At 41.0% G+C, this 16,240-nt stretch overlaps 1 protein-coding gene across 1 annotated transcript; it reads right to left on the bottom strand.

Annotated features, from left to right (window-relative positions):
- Positions 1-382: 382 nt before the first annotated feature.
- On the bottom strand, positions 383-16,142 carry tut1 (terminal uridylyl transferase 1, U6 snRNA-specific). The gene is made up of 10 exons (XM_054768785.1): positions 15,895-16,142; positions 15,397-15,587; positions 15,122-15,328; positions 12,772-12,886; positions 12,571-12,698; positions 12,269-12,495; positions 12,040-12,149; positions 11,429-11,551; positions 11,106-11,198; positions 383-9,562 (listed from the first exon to the last, which is right to left on the bottom strand). The coding sequence occupies exons 1-10, from the start codon at positions 15,968-15,970 to the stop codon at positions 8,442-8,444; spliced, it is 2,391 nt and encodes a 796-aa protein (XP_054624760.1). The 5' UTR covers positions 15,971-16,142; the 3' UTR covers positions 383-8,441.
- Positions 16,143-16,240: the final 98 nt, after the last annotated feature.

The raw sequence follows: 16,240 nt of genomic DNA, 5'->3' as shown, positions 1-16,240 counted from the left end.
ATATAGGCCTATTATTAAATATATATTTTTCACTTTAAATGACTTGTAAAATGACTTCTGCCTAAAATATACATATTAAATAGTAATTATATTTGGAGGGATTTAAAACCATTTTTGTTACTCCTGTTTTTTTAATTGAAGAAAACAAACAAGAAAAATATTCAATGAGTTCATTATTATCATGAAAAGATTGGCCAGTGATTGGCAACAACATGGATTTTCATGCGTTAAATCTTTCTACAGTGTCAGTTTCAATTATGTGTACATTTTTTTAACAACTAAATCTTTCACTACTACTACTTCAGCCTGGAATATGCTGTAAATGTAAAATACTAATTGTAACCTGGGGATTACAGCCCTTTAAAGGTCAGTATCTTTTAATTGAGAACACACACACTCACATTTAAATCATTTATTGTATTTAATTATTTCTTACAAACACACCATTATCACACATGTATAGAGCCACACACTTATCATTTCAGTAGCAAGGCACCCTTGCAAAAAAAAGTAAAAGGTATTTATTTATTCAATTTGCTGCATGCTTTGAATGGGAAAAAGCAGCTCCATCTAGTGGACAAACATGAAAACGGATCATTGGAAGCCAGTAACACAAATGTAAAAACTTAATTTATAAAAGATTGCATTCATTCATGTTAAGATAAATGTGGGATTTAAAAAAATCTATTTCAGTGGTTTTCAATAGCACATTTTGTGTCACTAGGAATAAAGGTGTCCGTTTTTGTGGAGTTTTGCCAGTTTAGGCTAATTCAGAAACAGAGATGACACTAAAAAACTAATATCTTGGAGATTGAACCAATATTTATTCAATACAACCAAAATGAATTTGAAAGTGAAAAAATATGAATGGCACAAAATATCCTTTGGGTCTCTTAAGGATCAGCAACTTAATTCAAATGAAACATGCAATGTATACATATATAAACGTAGATTATCGGGATAAATAGGGTTCATTTTCAGGGAGATTTCTGTAATCAGGGCCATCCAATTGTTTGATTGACTCAACTCTATTCTGCACGTTAGTAGTAGTAGTAGTAGTACTTTATTAATCCCACAGCAGGGAAATTCATCTGTTACAGCAGCAAGCAAGATACACAAGTATGTACACAAGTAAAGAATGCATAGTCATAGACAATGCATTAATCAGGATTTTGGATGGAAAAAACATTATTTCTATAAGCGAGGCACTAAAGAAACGGCAATGTATGAGTTAAATATGATGTTCCTTGTGTTGAATGATGACCTCATTTGTTTTAACCATTAATCAGCCCTCTCTATGCATTTGTCACAGCTTCATGCATTATTAAGATGCTGGCAAAAGGTTTAATATAGCTCCAAAGCTGCACAGATCAATTTTAAGATACACAAAGCACTTTTCCTCTAGGTCGTAATGAAATGATACAGTAGATCAAATATGGCTAGTATTGACACTACTAACATGTTGCCTTTACGCAAGACCACCACAAAGACTTTGGAGTGTGACGGCTGGCCATCACTACCATGACCACCACATTGCACACAGAAGATATTTCTCTGGTGCTCAGACTAACCCATGACTTTTATGACCATTGCAGGAGCTCCAGTTGATCTTAGATCGTCACGGTCTGCTGTTCACGTTATGACGCCTGAAGTCCCGACACTTATCTTTGGAAAGTGCGTGTCCGTATGTTTGCATGAAGGACGGAGATAGAGATGCACAGCTATCCTTTTTATTTGCCTTCCATTTTTTATTGCTTAATCACCGGGTGATGTTTTTGGGGGTTTATTTGCTCGGTGTGCTATACCAGTCTTTTTTTAAGACGTTGCTTTAGAAGCAAACTGTTTTAAGCATTTACAGCGGGGGGTCCAAACTTATTCCACTAAGGGCCACATACTGAAAAGTCAAAGGATGAGGGGGCCACGTTGATATTTTACATTTTGTGAAACCACCCATGTACTGTACGGTAGCAACTGTATGTTAACAAGTTAAATATAGGTTCACACTATCACGATTTTTCAAACATATTAATAAATCAGGCTGTTTTGTGGTTGAATAGGGCCTATTATTAGTCAAAAAATATAAGTAAATTCTATGTATTTTGTGCTTAAATTTGTTAGGGGACGGCGTGAGCCGGTTCTGGAACCCAAGATGCAGAGACAAGCTCCGTTTCTCAAAAAATCCTTATTTAACAGAAGGTGTCCTCACAGAGGGAAAAGGTACAACAAAGAAGAATATCTGAACAAAAAGAGGGCAACGCCACACACTAAAAATAACCAACAATCACGACTAGCAGGCAGGAAGTCAGGCAAAAAAAAGGCTGAAGACAAAAGCACTGCTGACAAAAACCCGAGCAGGAAGTTAGTTGAACGAAAAATCACCGCTGAGAGAGTCAAGCGGGCAGGTACTTACTAAGCAAGACTAGATAAAAGCCAGCAAGCGGGGTAAGAAAGACGAGCAACACGGTGCCGGGCTCCACGTTGAGCGAGAGAAGCATGAGGGCACTTGATCGCCGGAATGACAGGCTTTTACAACAGGCACATAATCCATCCATCCATCTATCCATCCATCCATCCATCCATCCATCCGTTTTCTGTACAGCTTGTCCTCAATAGGGTCGTGGGTATGCTGGAACCTATCCTAGCTGTCTTCGGGCAAGAGGCGGGTTACATCCTGGACTAGTCGCCAGCCAACCACAGTAATATTAATGGAATCATAGTAATCATCATCATCATAATAACACAGGCTACCGTTGTGGCCAAAACCCAGGTCAAGCTAAATCTCAACTCTGAACCCCCAACGTCACTTCCTGACCTCCACACATAACACATTTATTGTGACACACACAAGCATGACTTAAACAGCTTATTGTCTCTGATTCTATCTAAAATATTGGGTAATACAAATATAAAGGTGACTATAGGGGTGTTATTTCATGTCTAGAGGGCTCTAATAATGTTAAAAACTGTATTTAGAAGGTCGTAAACAGGTTTTCTATGTTCTAACTACAAAAATATTCCATTTATAAAGAAGGGATCCTACTTTGCAGAAAATTCACTTATCACGGCCAGGTCTGGAACCAACTCACCGCAATAAACAAGGTACTCTATTACCGTATGATGACTTTATTTCCATATTTTGACTTTATTTACGTAATAATAAAACTTTTTCCCAATCTAATTAGACAAAAATTTCAACTTTATTCTTTGTTATGTTCATCATATTACAACTTAAAATATTTTATTTAAATCACACATTCTTGTATTATATTTCTATTTTTTTATTATTATTTTCCTCTTAATATTTAAACTTTATTCACGTAAAATTGGGACGACGACAACTTTTTTCCCCATAAGATTTTCTTTTTATAATAGGCAACTTAAATTTTTAAATTTTCTTGTTTAATTGTAGTTTTACAATATGCCATGGGCCAAAAAAACACAAAAAACAGCCAGGGCCGCAAATGGTCCCCACGGCGCATTTTGGACACCACTGCTTTACGGCATGTATGCTCTTTTGCAACACACACACGATCATTTATTTTACATTCAATTCCAAAAGATTTGGAATGACCTCCAACAATGTTAACAAAAGGCGTGGGCATACTGTAGTATCTGTAATATCATTAATGAGGTACTACTCTTCAGAACTCACACATGGGCAAAGAAGTGAGCTCACTATTTGGCAAGGTAGGCAACTAGCACTGATGTAGGGTGAATAAGATTTTCTGTGAAAAAATATATATTTACGTGTTTCTTGTAATATTATATATATTATATACTGTAGCTAGGCCTTTAATTGTATTTCCTATTTAGCACTGGTTAGTTATGTGTTTAGTAAACAGGTAGTGAGGTTTATAAAATGTATTTTAAATGATACATCCCAAATAAATGCTTCAAAAGGCTTGCAAGATGAGATGGCTCAAGCAATGTCTATGAGGGTAAGATATGTACACTAGGACATATGTTGCTGGTGGGGCCGTGGTGGGCTCCCCTGGGAGGTCGTGACTGCTCCAGTCATGAGCTGTTTATAGAATCGTGAAAAAAACAAAGGTTTTTCATTTGCCTCTCCCCAAGCTCTTGTCAAAAACACCACTTGATTTGGGCATAAATCCCCACTGACATCCTCTGTGGACCTCCTGCATGGCAATAAACAAGCAGTTAAAAGTGTATACGAGCGTGCTATAAAAGGCTGTAAGTGGATTGTAAGATTACATTGATTGCTCGGACCATCTCTCAGCAATTATTGCACCATCATTCATTCAAAATATGTTTTTTGTATTGTTTTTTTTTAATGGCAGTCAAAATGGCATCTAAAAATAAAATGGTGAGTCCAAAAAGTTATGAATAAATAATGATTCCTTGAAAGAATGGGATGAGGTCTTTCTGTTGCAATTGTCCGTTTCCAGCAGCTCACGGTGGCTTTTCCAGAACATTTTGTTAATTCTACCTCAGTAATCAACATCTCGCCGTTGACTCTACTGGGCTATAAAAGTCAATGGCAAGAGACAATGATGTGCACAGGACAAAGTCATTAGCTGTCCGCAGTGTGTGCATGTGAACAGCTCCAGATAAGAGAGGACAATATCTTTTCACAGGCTGCTAGCACTCCGTTAAAGCCCTCCTAAGGAGATGTGCATGAGGTCCTAAGAGGAGAACTTTACTTGACCAACTTGTGCCAATAACCATGTTGCACAAAGTTCCACTGCGGAATCGTCCATTTGCATGGCACACACTGCTGCTCAGTCCAAACACGAGCTAGAGATTACACACACATGCATGGTGTACAATAAGAGCAATCTCCTGCGGGAGAGCCTGATTCCTTCCTGTCAAAGGCACAGAACAGGGGAAATGATGATGCATTTTGATTTAGATTTATCTCAGTCAGGGAGTCACTAATATGAACTAAGTGCTGTTCAGGCAGTCACGTGTGTTTGCTCAGGTCAGTGCAAGATGAAGCAGGGGACTGAGGATAATTCATGACCATATACTGTATGTGCTGGAAATGGTTGCAGTCAGTGTCAGTTTGGAGCGGCCGCTGGTGGGCAGGGCAAGCTAGTCATTTCCCCCCCTGGATGCTGACTATTTTCTGGCATGAACATACAGTGAATGTACACGTCATGTGTTTTCCAAAACAGCAGCGTCTCATGCGGTTCTCCTGTCCCAAGAGGACCAGCTACTCAAAGCCTGCTCCTCACTAAGAACCATTTGTCTTTTCTGGAAAGCAAGCAGAGTGGGCCAATTACAGCATCAGCGCCACAAAGCGTTGCTTTTATGAGTGAGCCAGCAGCTTCAGGTAACTCTGATGGATAGCGCCGGTGACCTGGAAAAAGGTTGATGATTTGATTTGGGGTGTGTTCTCAATTTCGCTACAGAGTCTGTTCATGAATCAAGAAGTCACTGCAAGAGGAAGTCATAGTTCCCCTGCAGCCCTGTCACCATGAGCCACTCCATCCGCAACACATGACCAATGTTTGTGCAATGGTTCTGATCGATTTTCCATCTTCTTTTTTCACCCATAAACAGCCTCTCTAGTTTTCATGTTGTTTCCATTTCTAAATGGTCTGCACAGGCAAAACCTATCCTACCCAATCTGGAACTGAGCATAGACGTTCAGTGTAATAGGACACATAGGGCAACAAAACACTCCTGTCAGTCACATGTTCCAATACTTTCACTTACATGAAAAATGGGTTGAAACAAAAAGGTGCCATTTTTTAACATTCAATTTTGGAAATAAAAGTCTCATACTCATCTTTTGATGTCAAACCCATTTTTTTTTCTACAGTTCCAATACATATGGAAGGCACAGTCAGCTGATGTTACCTGTTAGCAGTCATGGACGTCACAAAATTGAAGCCGATTCAAGACCATCACTTACTCTCAGTAAGGAAGTGCCTTTTTTCTCTTTTACAGCTCTGAGGAATTGTCCCTTATGTGCCGATGGAACCCCAGGAATCGATTCTCGAAAGTAATTAGAACAAATGTACTATACATGCAACAGAACTTGGTCGTCAATCAACAATTGACAATCAAATACTGTACAGTACAAAGAATTGTGCATAGATGAAAATATCTGGTTAGTCTGCTTCTTTGTTTTGGGACACCTGGAAGCAAACACTCATCACTTGGTATCAATCACTCTGATTCTCTGGCTCAGAGGTGTGAGAGTGTGGTCATATATCAATACTGGCTTTAAAGAAACATCAGGAAAGGTAATATTGAAGTAGCTGGAAGTATAATGGAGGGAAAGTGGATGTTTAAAAGTGACACTTGCTAGAGGGAGAATATCAACAGAAAAATGACTAACTTAATTTTATGAAGGTAAACTGGAAATAAATGTTATATACAGTATCTGAAAAAAAGTTGTAATTTTAAGTGATTGAACTTCCCAAATGCAACAGACTAGCAGTATGTACTGTATAGTATCTGACTTCGGTTTAATTAGCTCTCACTGTACATATATACAAAAACCTAATAATTAATTAAAAAGGCTGAGATGTGCAAAATTGATAATATAATGACAGTGCAGTTCAAGTAAGTGGGTGTGTGATTAATAAACATTATCTGCACTTGTAAAAACAAAACAGCATTACAATGAAAAAAAAAACAGGATTTACATTTACGGGATTTTTTTTTAAAGGTCCACTCTGACATGTGCTCAAGTGTTCATTAGAGTGACGGCCTGGTTGTTTTGGCGTACAGTGCTCTGTAGCTCCTACCTGAGGGCAGGAGTTTGAACAGTATGTGTCCAGGGTGTGAGGGGTCTGCAGTGATGTTCCCTGCCCGCTTCCTGGCCCTGGACCGATAAAGGTCACAGATGGAGGGAAGGTCGGCTCCAATTATTTTTTCTACAGACTTGATGGTCCTTTGTAGTCTGTTCCTGTCCTGTTGGGTTGCTGATCCGAACCAAACAGTGATGGAGGTGCACAGAACACACAGAATAATTGTGGTGTAGAACTGGATCAGCAGCTCATAGGGCAGATTGAACTTCCTGAGCTGATGTAGGAGGTACAACCTCTGCTGGGCCTTTTTGCAGTGTCTATGTGGGAGGACCACTTCAAGTCCCAAGAGATTGTGGTTCCCAGAAACCTGAAGGTGTCCCCATTAGACAATGTGCTGTTGAGGATTGTGAGGGAGGGAGTGCAGAGGTTTCTCCTGAAGTCCACTGTCATCTCCACAGTCTTGAGCGGGTTCAGCTCTAGATGGTTCTGACCACAACAGAGGACCAGCTGGTCCACCTCCTGTCTGTATGCAGACTACTCGCCATCCTGGATGAGACCAATGACTGTCGTATCGTCTGCAAACTACGGAGTTTCACAGAAGGGTCCACTGCGGTGCAGCCATTACTATCGAGGGAGAGCAGTGGAGAGAGAACACACCCTTGGGGGGCGCCAGTGCTGGTGGTCCGGATGCGGCGCTCCCCAGCCTCAAAGGCTACACCCTGCCTTTGATTCCATGTGATCTTACATTAGCATTCATTAGTGGCAAGCACCTAATATACATACATTACATAATTTAAAGTGTGTTTAATAAGCATGTGAGGCATATTGAAAACAGACGAGGGAGGGTTTCTGAAACAGATTCTAATGTAATAATTACAACAGTCACTCTTATTGCAAATGCTGATCCAAATTTGTCGGAGAACGTCAAGCTAGCAGGACGGTTTGGAAAGGAGTGAGCTGTATGTCAAAAAGAAGACTTTTCTTCTCAATTACTCAATTTTTCCCAATTCACGGGTGGTCACGGAAGGTCTACTGTATTGACTTTATTATTGTCGTATTAGTTTTATTGACCATAGAGCCTCAGATCATTAAATGTAAATAAAAACAACAGCTGAGTGTTTAACAGGCATCTTACCATGCTCTACAAGTCCAACTATCCTGCTTCATGCCTGTATTTACCTAAAAGGGAGATGAATGACGTTAATCAGCACAGTGGAGCACTGAGCATTCCTCACCTGCAGCCCAACCCGCTGCAATAAAAGCGTCTGTCTGACTGAGTAATTGCTGTCATTTGTCTGTGTTGCATGAGCGGCCAGCTGATTGGATAAAAGAGCCATTGGCTGCCATGTCGACCATCAGCACAGAGCCTGTCCATGCTAGGAAAATACAACTACCAATCAAGTGTTGTATAAAGTAACAATTTTTTAATATTATTTAATCATTCTGGTGACTGCATCACATGATTTTGTCCATTAGAGCATCATGATTCAAGAGCATTATCTTCAACATAAATGTACTAAAAATCAAGCCACCTCTTAAACTTAATAGTTAGCTATCCTGCAACAACAAATAATCAACTAAAACATCCTAGCCAAGCTCACTGGCTGGTCAATACAAAGCCACAGCACCTCCTGCTCCTCTGGAAGGTTCATTCACACTGCAGTTAACGTCACACGGACTCAAAACAAAGGCATTCTTATATTTAAACGGTGGCCTATTTTAGGCTAAACCCACTTCTTTCTCCAGCAGTGTCTCCACCATCTTTGGGAGGAAAGCGTCCAGGAAATGAAAAAAGTCTTGAAAAACTCCAGCTTTGTCGCAGCATGGCTCCAACCTCAACACCACCTTTGTGCTTTCTGTCCCTCCCACCAACTGGGGCTGAACCTTGAACTCCAGTGGGTTCTTAAGCTCTGGTTCTTTCTGGATGATGTGCGCTGTGACCTGGGACTCGATCTCCATGCAGCTGCCCTCGGGCCTCGAGTCCGTCTCCTTGATGAGCTCACGTCTCACTTTCCTCCTGCCGGCCCACACGAGGTGTTTCTGCACCCACAGCCAATGGGGGGGCTCACACTTGCCCCTTTTGGATATCCTTGGCTTTTTGCCTTGAGGGGAAACTGAAGCATCACTGCCAGAAGACAGTCGTCGCTTGATGCCAGTCGCAGCTGCGTTCTCGGTGAACTCGACGCTCTCAAGGCTGTCATTGGCTGACGTGTTGAGGGAGGTTGTGCTGGTTTCCATTTCAGCAGATAAATCTGCAGCTGAAACCTCTGCTAAGGCGAAATCCATGGAGGAAGCAAGGTGACATCTGAGAATGTTTTGGAACACTCGCTCCACAGAGGTGCACACCTTCTCAAACCACAGCAGACGAAAACCATCTCCAGCCATGCGTAGCTGACTGCGGAGAGCTTCCGGGAGCACGTCCGATTTGAAAGGAATGCTGATGGTCAGCTCCTCTGGTTTGGTTTGTGTGACACCGTGCGGCGTGAACAAGCGCACGAGCCCCCACGACTTCCCCTTGGTGGACTTGCGCAGGTACTGGAGGCTCCGGCAGTACTTCTCAGCCTCCTGACACTCCTTCTGGAAGCATCTCTGGGAGCGCTCGTTCAGGTTCCCTGCTACATTGTGAGAAAGCTCAAAAGGGTCCAAAACATTGAGGGGTCCTAGTTTTGGTCCGCTTTGATTGGGCTTGCTTGGTTTCTGGTCATCTGTGGCCTCCTCTATTTTTCCATTGTGGCAGAGTAAATCTGTAATTGGGAGTGCACGCCCCTCCCTTAGAGATATGACACTGCTTGCAAAATCAAACTTGGCATAGAAGGAGAAGAAAGCAGCCAGGAGACTGCCTAGATGGAGACAACAGATCAGAATTCACATTCAGAAAGGTTGAAAGCATTCACACACACTTTGTTTTGTACCACCATATTTATACAATTCATATATTTTTAGTTATTTTGTATAAATGAGCAAAACAAGGCGATACAGTCATCCCTTGTTTATCGTGGTTAATTTCAGTTTAACCTCCTTTCAGTTTGGTATTAAAAAAATATGCAAATTTAAACCATAGCCATCGTGGGTGGACAAAAAAAGGGAAGCTCAAATTCAAGCCATTTAAAAGGGAAGGATGCCAACATTATACTGGAATAAAAGATATTTAGGATGATTACTGTAGGATGAATTACTGTAAAATTAATGAACCAAATAATTACCGTAAAGCACCGTGTATAAACCGCATCCGTGTATTAACCGCACCCCCATTTTCAGGCTCATGGCGGCGGGGGAAAACATTTTTTAGTTCATAAATGCTTGCCAACTCTTTCATCTCAAATCAACATGCGTAAAGGTACTAAGCAATTTCAAAAAGAAGAATAAAGGAGAAATCTGAACTTCGGCATCTAGATCTTTAATATTATGGCTAAGCACAGATTAATAATAATAATAATAATAATAAAAAATCAAAATAAAGAAATTTGCAATTTTCAGAGATGTTTTGATATCTTATCTTTCACTGCTTCTCTTTTTCTCTATTTTTTTGCATTGCTTCAGTGTGAATTTGAATAAACTCCAACGTTGTATTGTATTTTACATTGGAAGCTTAGGTTAGCTTCAGTGTGTATAGAGATCGTTTCACTGTGTGAAAATACAAACAGCCGTCAGATAATTTAGTTGCATACACAAGCATTTTCAGCAACTGTACAGCAGAGGGCGCTAAAGTCAAAGCAACTGTCTGACCCACAGACGGCTATTCTAAAATGGGCTTCTCGTCAATTTCTGCGTCGGGTCAGAGACCTGTCATCGTGTATAAACTGCACCCCGATTTTTTGCTTCTTACCAGTGGAAAAAAAGTGCGGTTTATACACGGTGCTTTACGGTATCTATTTTTCCCTAATCCATACACTTTGGGGAACTGTTTTTTTTTTTTTTTACATCATGCTTCCGCGGAAGGTGAAGTTTCAAGCGGGGTCCAACCACTAGCTTTGTGTTACGTGTAAGGTATGTCGTTTGTGACAAGTTTAAAACATGACTCTGTCATGCTTCGGTACCCCTTTCAGGAGACTGACCCAACTGTCTCACATTAGCAGTTCCATTTCACATGTCCTGTTCGCATTGATTCTCATTAATCATCCAGTGAAGTTGGAAGAGGAACCAATTTATTCCTGCTTAAGTTCCCTCACTGTCACTTATCATTCATGCACCTGCCGTATACATCGAGGACAAAGCAGACAAAGCCAAAGTTACTCTATGTCTATTCAACTTTGTGCTTGCTGTATGGATGCACAACTAGGCTGATGTGTAGTTTGTGAGTCAGATGCTTTTGGACTATTTCACAACCAATTTCTCATGGGGTGCGCTTTGTCTAGTTATCAACACGTTCTTTGTATGACTTACATAGATCTTGGGTGTTTCCACTACGTGGCACAGCAATGGATTGACTGGGGAAGGTGCAGTTCCAACCTTCAATCACACACTCCTCTTCTTCACCTACAAGGTGGCAGCAAAACGTATAAATGTATTTGTATTGTAAGACACAATCCTAATTTTCAACACTACTAAAGTTAACATGAACAATAAAATTGTGTATATTAGTAGTCTACTGTTTACTTAGACACTCTTAACTACTTGCATCTAACCTGCAATCAGTTTTGCAGCATTATTAGGATTAAATAGGATCGCTATTTTGCAGCAGAGTGTAGGACAGACACCGCACTTACAGGCCAAGTCTTTAAGCTGGTCTACAGTGGGGAGAACAGGAGGCTCACAGTTTTGCAGGAAGAAGATGACGAGCAGCGTTAGAGCGTAGTTGTTGAGCAGTGGGCCAGGGCCATTGGGGTTACCTTTGTGTTATAGCACAAATTAACACACCACTGTGCATATGACAGGCTGAGAGAGGAGGTCATTACTGCCACCTTGTGTTTATTTTTTTTAAATGACGACAGGATTTTTCATTAGCAGGCACTATAACCATCATTTAGAAACTCAGAGAGAGACAGAGCCCTCTTTCAATACTGGATCGTGGAAGTTATTAAGGAAAGATTTATTAAGAGTAAGTGTATCATTATCAGTTAAGCACAATTACACTTATATATCAAGTGTATATCAACACAGCATGTACTTTTAACAACTCAAAATCTGCAGTGCTTATTTTTATTTTATTGACACTGTAAATCCCAGCTTCCCACAGAACGATTACAAATGTGTCCCAAAAATAATCAAATGGAAAGGGAAGTGAGGTTCTGCTGACATCTGTTGGCCAATATATGAAACAACAAGCTCACACACACAAAAAAAAAAATCTAGTACCCACTTAAATTATATATTTTACCTGCAAGTTGTTTCTGTTTGGCCCAGTAGCGGATGGTGTACACTAGAGGCCTCAGTCTGTCTTCTGTACCTGAACAGAGCTGGAGGAAGCGGGTGTTCTTTACTGCAAGTCTAATGGGAATAGATGGGGAAAATAAGTTCAAAATAAAAATAGCATTTAATAATAACAATAAATAACAATAATAAAATGGTAATAAAAGACTTCCACAGCTACAAAAATCAATCCAGACCTGTTGTTGATCGTGATGTCTCCCTGCAGGTTGAGCTCACGGTGATGGAACTTGACCACCGGGAGACGGGCGCTACTGACCACATGGACTTTATGCACACTGGGCACACACCGTCTCAGGATGGCTGCCACAAGGTCCAGAACCTTGGCGGGAGAAGCGGTGGAAAGGTCGATATCAGACAGGATGGAGTCCTCAGAGCGGCTGTCATCTGACATGGCCTCAGTTGCCTGAGCAGAGAGGAAGACTAATCAGTATAAGGCGAGCCTATCTCATCACTAAATGTATTTACATGAATGTCAAACCTGCTCTGAGGGACACTTGGCTCGCGCCTGGAAAACCTTGGTGTTCTCCAAGTCCAGAAACAGGTCCAGGTCGCAGGAATGGATACCAAAAGTGTTGACAGATGAGCCAAATGGTAGAATTTGGCTGTCTGTGATCCAAAACATGATTCAGTGAGTGAAGTTGTGTTGCACTCTTACCTGTCTGTATGTGTTTGTGTTCACCTGGAAAAAACTCCACAAAGACCTCCTGCAAGAGTAGCACCAACAAGCCCCGGGATTTCTTTTCATTCTCTCCAAGCTGGAAACGCTCTACAACAAACTGCATCTGAGCATTCACCTGAAGGAAGAACACATGCCAACTGACACCGGTGCTTTATTGTGTGCACTTTGTAGAATCCAGTGCAAGTGTCCCGAGGCATACAATTTCATACAAAGTTCAATCAAACATGGCGGGAAAAATATGCCTCAAAAGGCAAAAGGCTCCCTCCCTCTGTAACTGGGTGTTTAACTTTCTCACAGGCAGGCCCCAGTCAGTCAGAGTCCACAATCGCACATCCAGCTCAAGAATTGTGAGCACTGGGACCCCACAGGGGTGTGTGCTGAGTCCACTCCTCTACACGCTCTTCACCTACGATTGCGTGGCCTCCCAGAACAACACCAGCATCATTAAATTTGCGGATGACACTACAGTCATCGGACTGATCACTGGTGGTGTTGAAACATCATACAGAAGAGAGGTGGCGGACCTCATAGCTTGGTGTCGTGATAACAATCTCCTTCTCAATACAGATAAGACTAAAGAGATGATCATTGACCCAAGAACAAGGGAAAAGGAGCCGCATAGACCCCTGTTTATTGATGAGACTGAGGTGGAGAGGGTGAAAACCTTCAAGTTCCTTGGCACACACATCAGCGAGGACCTCACCTGGTCTCACAACACCCAACAAATTATGAAGAAGTCCCAAAGGAGACTGTACTTCCTCAGAAGACTGAGGAAATTTGGCATGCCCACCACAATCCTGAGTTGCTTCTACAGATGCACTATCGAAAGTGTCCTTACCGCCTCCATCACTGTTTGGTACGGTAACTGTACAACACGTGATAGGAAGGCACTCCAGCGGGTGATCAAGACCTCACAGAACATTGTTGGGGCAGCCCTCCCCTCACTGCAAGACATTTATAAATCTAGAGTCCTACGCAGAACACACAACCTCATCAAGGACAGCACACATCCACAACACTCATTATTCACACTCCTACCGTCAGGCAGACGCTACAGGAGTTTGAAGTCCAGGACCACAAGGCTGGCTAACAGCTTTTACCCACAGGCCATCAGGCTCCTCAACGAAGCACTCGCACACGCCGCACGCAACACACGCACACACTCATAGCACTTTATTTATTTATTTATTTATTTATTTGTATTATTTACTTGTATTAATGTCTCTTCTGTTGTTGTTGCTTAATTTATTGGTATATATGTTTATGTGTTTATGTTTCTTATGTTCTTATTCTTTCATTTGTTTTCTTTCTTTTCTTGGGAGAATGAACAGAATAAGATTTTCATTGCATGGTATAACTGCTGTTTTACTATGCACATGACAATAAAACTCTCTTGAATCTTGAAACAGTACTTGGCAGTTCAAACCCTCATCTCAGTGAGCCTCATAAAGGTTAACTCCCCAAGGGTGTTTGCTTTACTGTGATGCCACCACAGAAGGGTACCAGCAAAGGCATTGAGAAAAAATGTGATGCTAACCATAGAACTGGAAATCGATCTTACTGTGACATTGGAAAAGGTTGCTCAGGAGTAATGGGAATTTCGGCTCTTTTGAGGGAGCCCGTCCTTTAGCTCAGCTCCCTAAAAAAAGAGCCTCTCAGATTTTTTTCTGTTGCTTAAATTGATTTATTCCCAAAATATGTGTAAAACCAATTTCCAGTGTAAAAATATATGATATCAAATGTTTATTATTTCTATAGCTTTATATATATGATCAACATTGGAACAGATTGCTATAAAAAAAACAAATGATAAAATAAAAAAACAAAGACCCATCTCAATTCGACAAAAAGGTACAATCTGATGTGTATTCTTTGCAAACATCCAACTACAGGCGGCGAGGTCACTTCTAAGAGCCGGATCATTCACAAACAAGCCATCACTATAGATCAGTACAAATACATTTTTCCACAGTTCCAATTATTTAAATATTAGCTACCCACACAAATTAATTTAACCAAGCAGATGATAATGTAAACACATGTATTAAAAAAACGAGCGGCGGGCTGCAAATGGCCTGCAGGGTGCACTATGGACGCCCCTGGTCTAGCAGGGGGATGGGGCACCCTCCAATCAGTGATTCTCCTGTAATGATTGACACATCAGATTGTCCAATACGTAATACTGAAATGCTGACTGATGACGGTACAGTCAAGTTTCAAAAACAGAAACGCTTGGCACAGGCGATCGAAGAATACATGCAGACTGAAGTATAGCCTGGAGCATACGTTTGTTATTTATGACATGCTTGACAACCTCTGTGACCCTAATAATATCTGTAAAATTACTTACAGTAGGAAGCTGACATAGTTTGGGTTTTAGGCAGTCAAGAAGTTGTTGGAGGTTCTCCAAGTCGTTCTTCTTTTTGGGGATGTACTTGAAGTCCTTCTTCTCTCTGGGCTTGACACGCAGGCTCAGGCCTTTCATTTGGTGCCCCACACAGGACAAGGCTGCTTGAATGCTCTCCGTCTCACTGAACTGCACAATGGCAAACACCCCCTGTAGAGGAAGAAGCGCACATCAAGAAACACAAGCCCTAAAGAAGAGAGAATATAACGTCATCTGACCTTGTCTTTGTCCATGATGACATCTGACACTGGTCCAAATTGTTGAAAGTACTCAGCCAGGTCAGTCTGAGAGGTGTCAGGTTTGATGCCGCTGACAAAAACACTGTGCTCCTCCTGGGTCTTCCTGGTGGTTCGCACATTGCTCAATGTCTGGTGTTTCCGTCCTTTGACATGCTGATCCACACTTGGTTCTACAGCAGGGATAAGGCATAATACGCAAAATGCATTCACTGGCCATAGCAAACTAATGAGATCCACAACCGCTAAAATAATGTTTTGGTTGATATTGTCAGAGGATTTATTTTACCAGTGATTTTATTATGGTTGTAGACTTGAATTACACTGTTAACATATTTACTTTATTTAGTTACACGAGAGCAGCACAATTTTGATAGCCTTTGCATTAGTTTATACACAATACGGGTTTAAAATCATGCTACTTTTAGATATGCTAAATACACGTTAAAAGGTATTACAAAGCCAAGTGACGTTACTTACGGTTTGGTAAGTTGACGTTGCACAAGACACAGTGAAAACCTCTCGGTGTCGTTTTTATGTCGTTCTCTGACTCCATTCTAGTAGTAAATTATATTTATTTTAATGATCTCCAACTGATACTATAGTGTCAGAAAACAAAGAAAAAAAGCGGTCCTCCATGCGCCTCTCAAATCTCCCTCCAACGTCAAGCGTACGTTAGTTCCGGGTACGCCTCGGAAAGGGTTCCGGGTTGTCACATTTTTAACTCCAAGATTCCGTGTAAAGAAATACGTACCATCCTACCAATTAAATGAGTCAAAGAGATTCATTTTAGGTAGAAATCTTAAAAAAACAAAACAAAAAACAA

The sequence above is a fragment of the Dunckerocampus dactyliophorus genome, chromosome 2, assembly GCF_027744805.1.
Source record: "Dunckerocampus dactyliophorus isolate RoL2022-P2 chromosome 2, RoL_Ddac_1.1, whole genome shotgun sequence".
Lineage (NCBI taxonomy): Eukaryota > Metazoa > Chordata > Actinopteri > Syngnathiformes > Syngnathidae > Dunckerocampus > Dunckerocampus dactyliophorus.
The sequence above is the reverse complement of the archived record's forward strand: the minus strand, read 5'-3'. Positions and strand labels throughout refer to the sequence as shown.

Coding starts and splice junctions, on each gene's coding strand:
- tut1 (XM_054768785.1), bottom strand. CDS start 15,970: ATGGAGTCAGAGAACGACATAAAAACGACACCGAGAGGTTTTCACTGT. Junction 15,588..15,894: donor CAACGTCAACTTACCAAACC/GTAAGTAACGTC, acceptor TCCCTGCTGTAG/AACCAAGTGTGGATCAGCAT. Junction 12,887..15,121: donor AACTATGTCAGCTTCCTACT/GTAAGTAATTTT, acceptor TTCTTCCTTCAG/GTGAATGCTCAGATGCAGTT.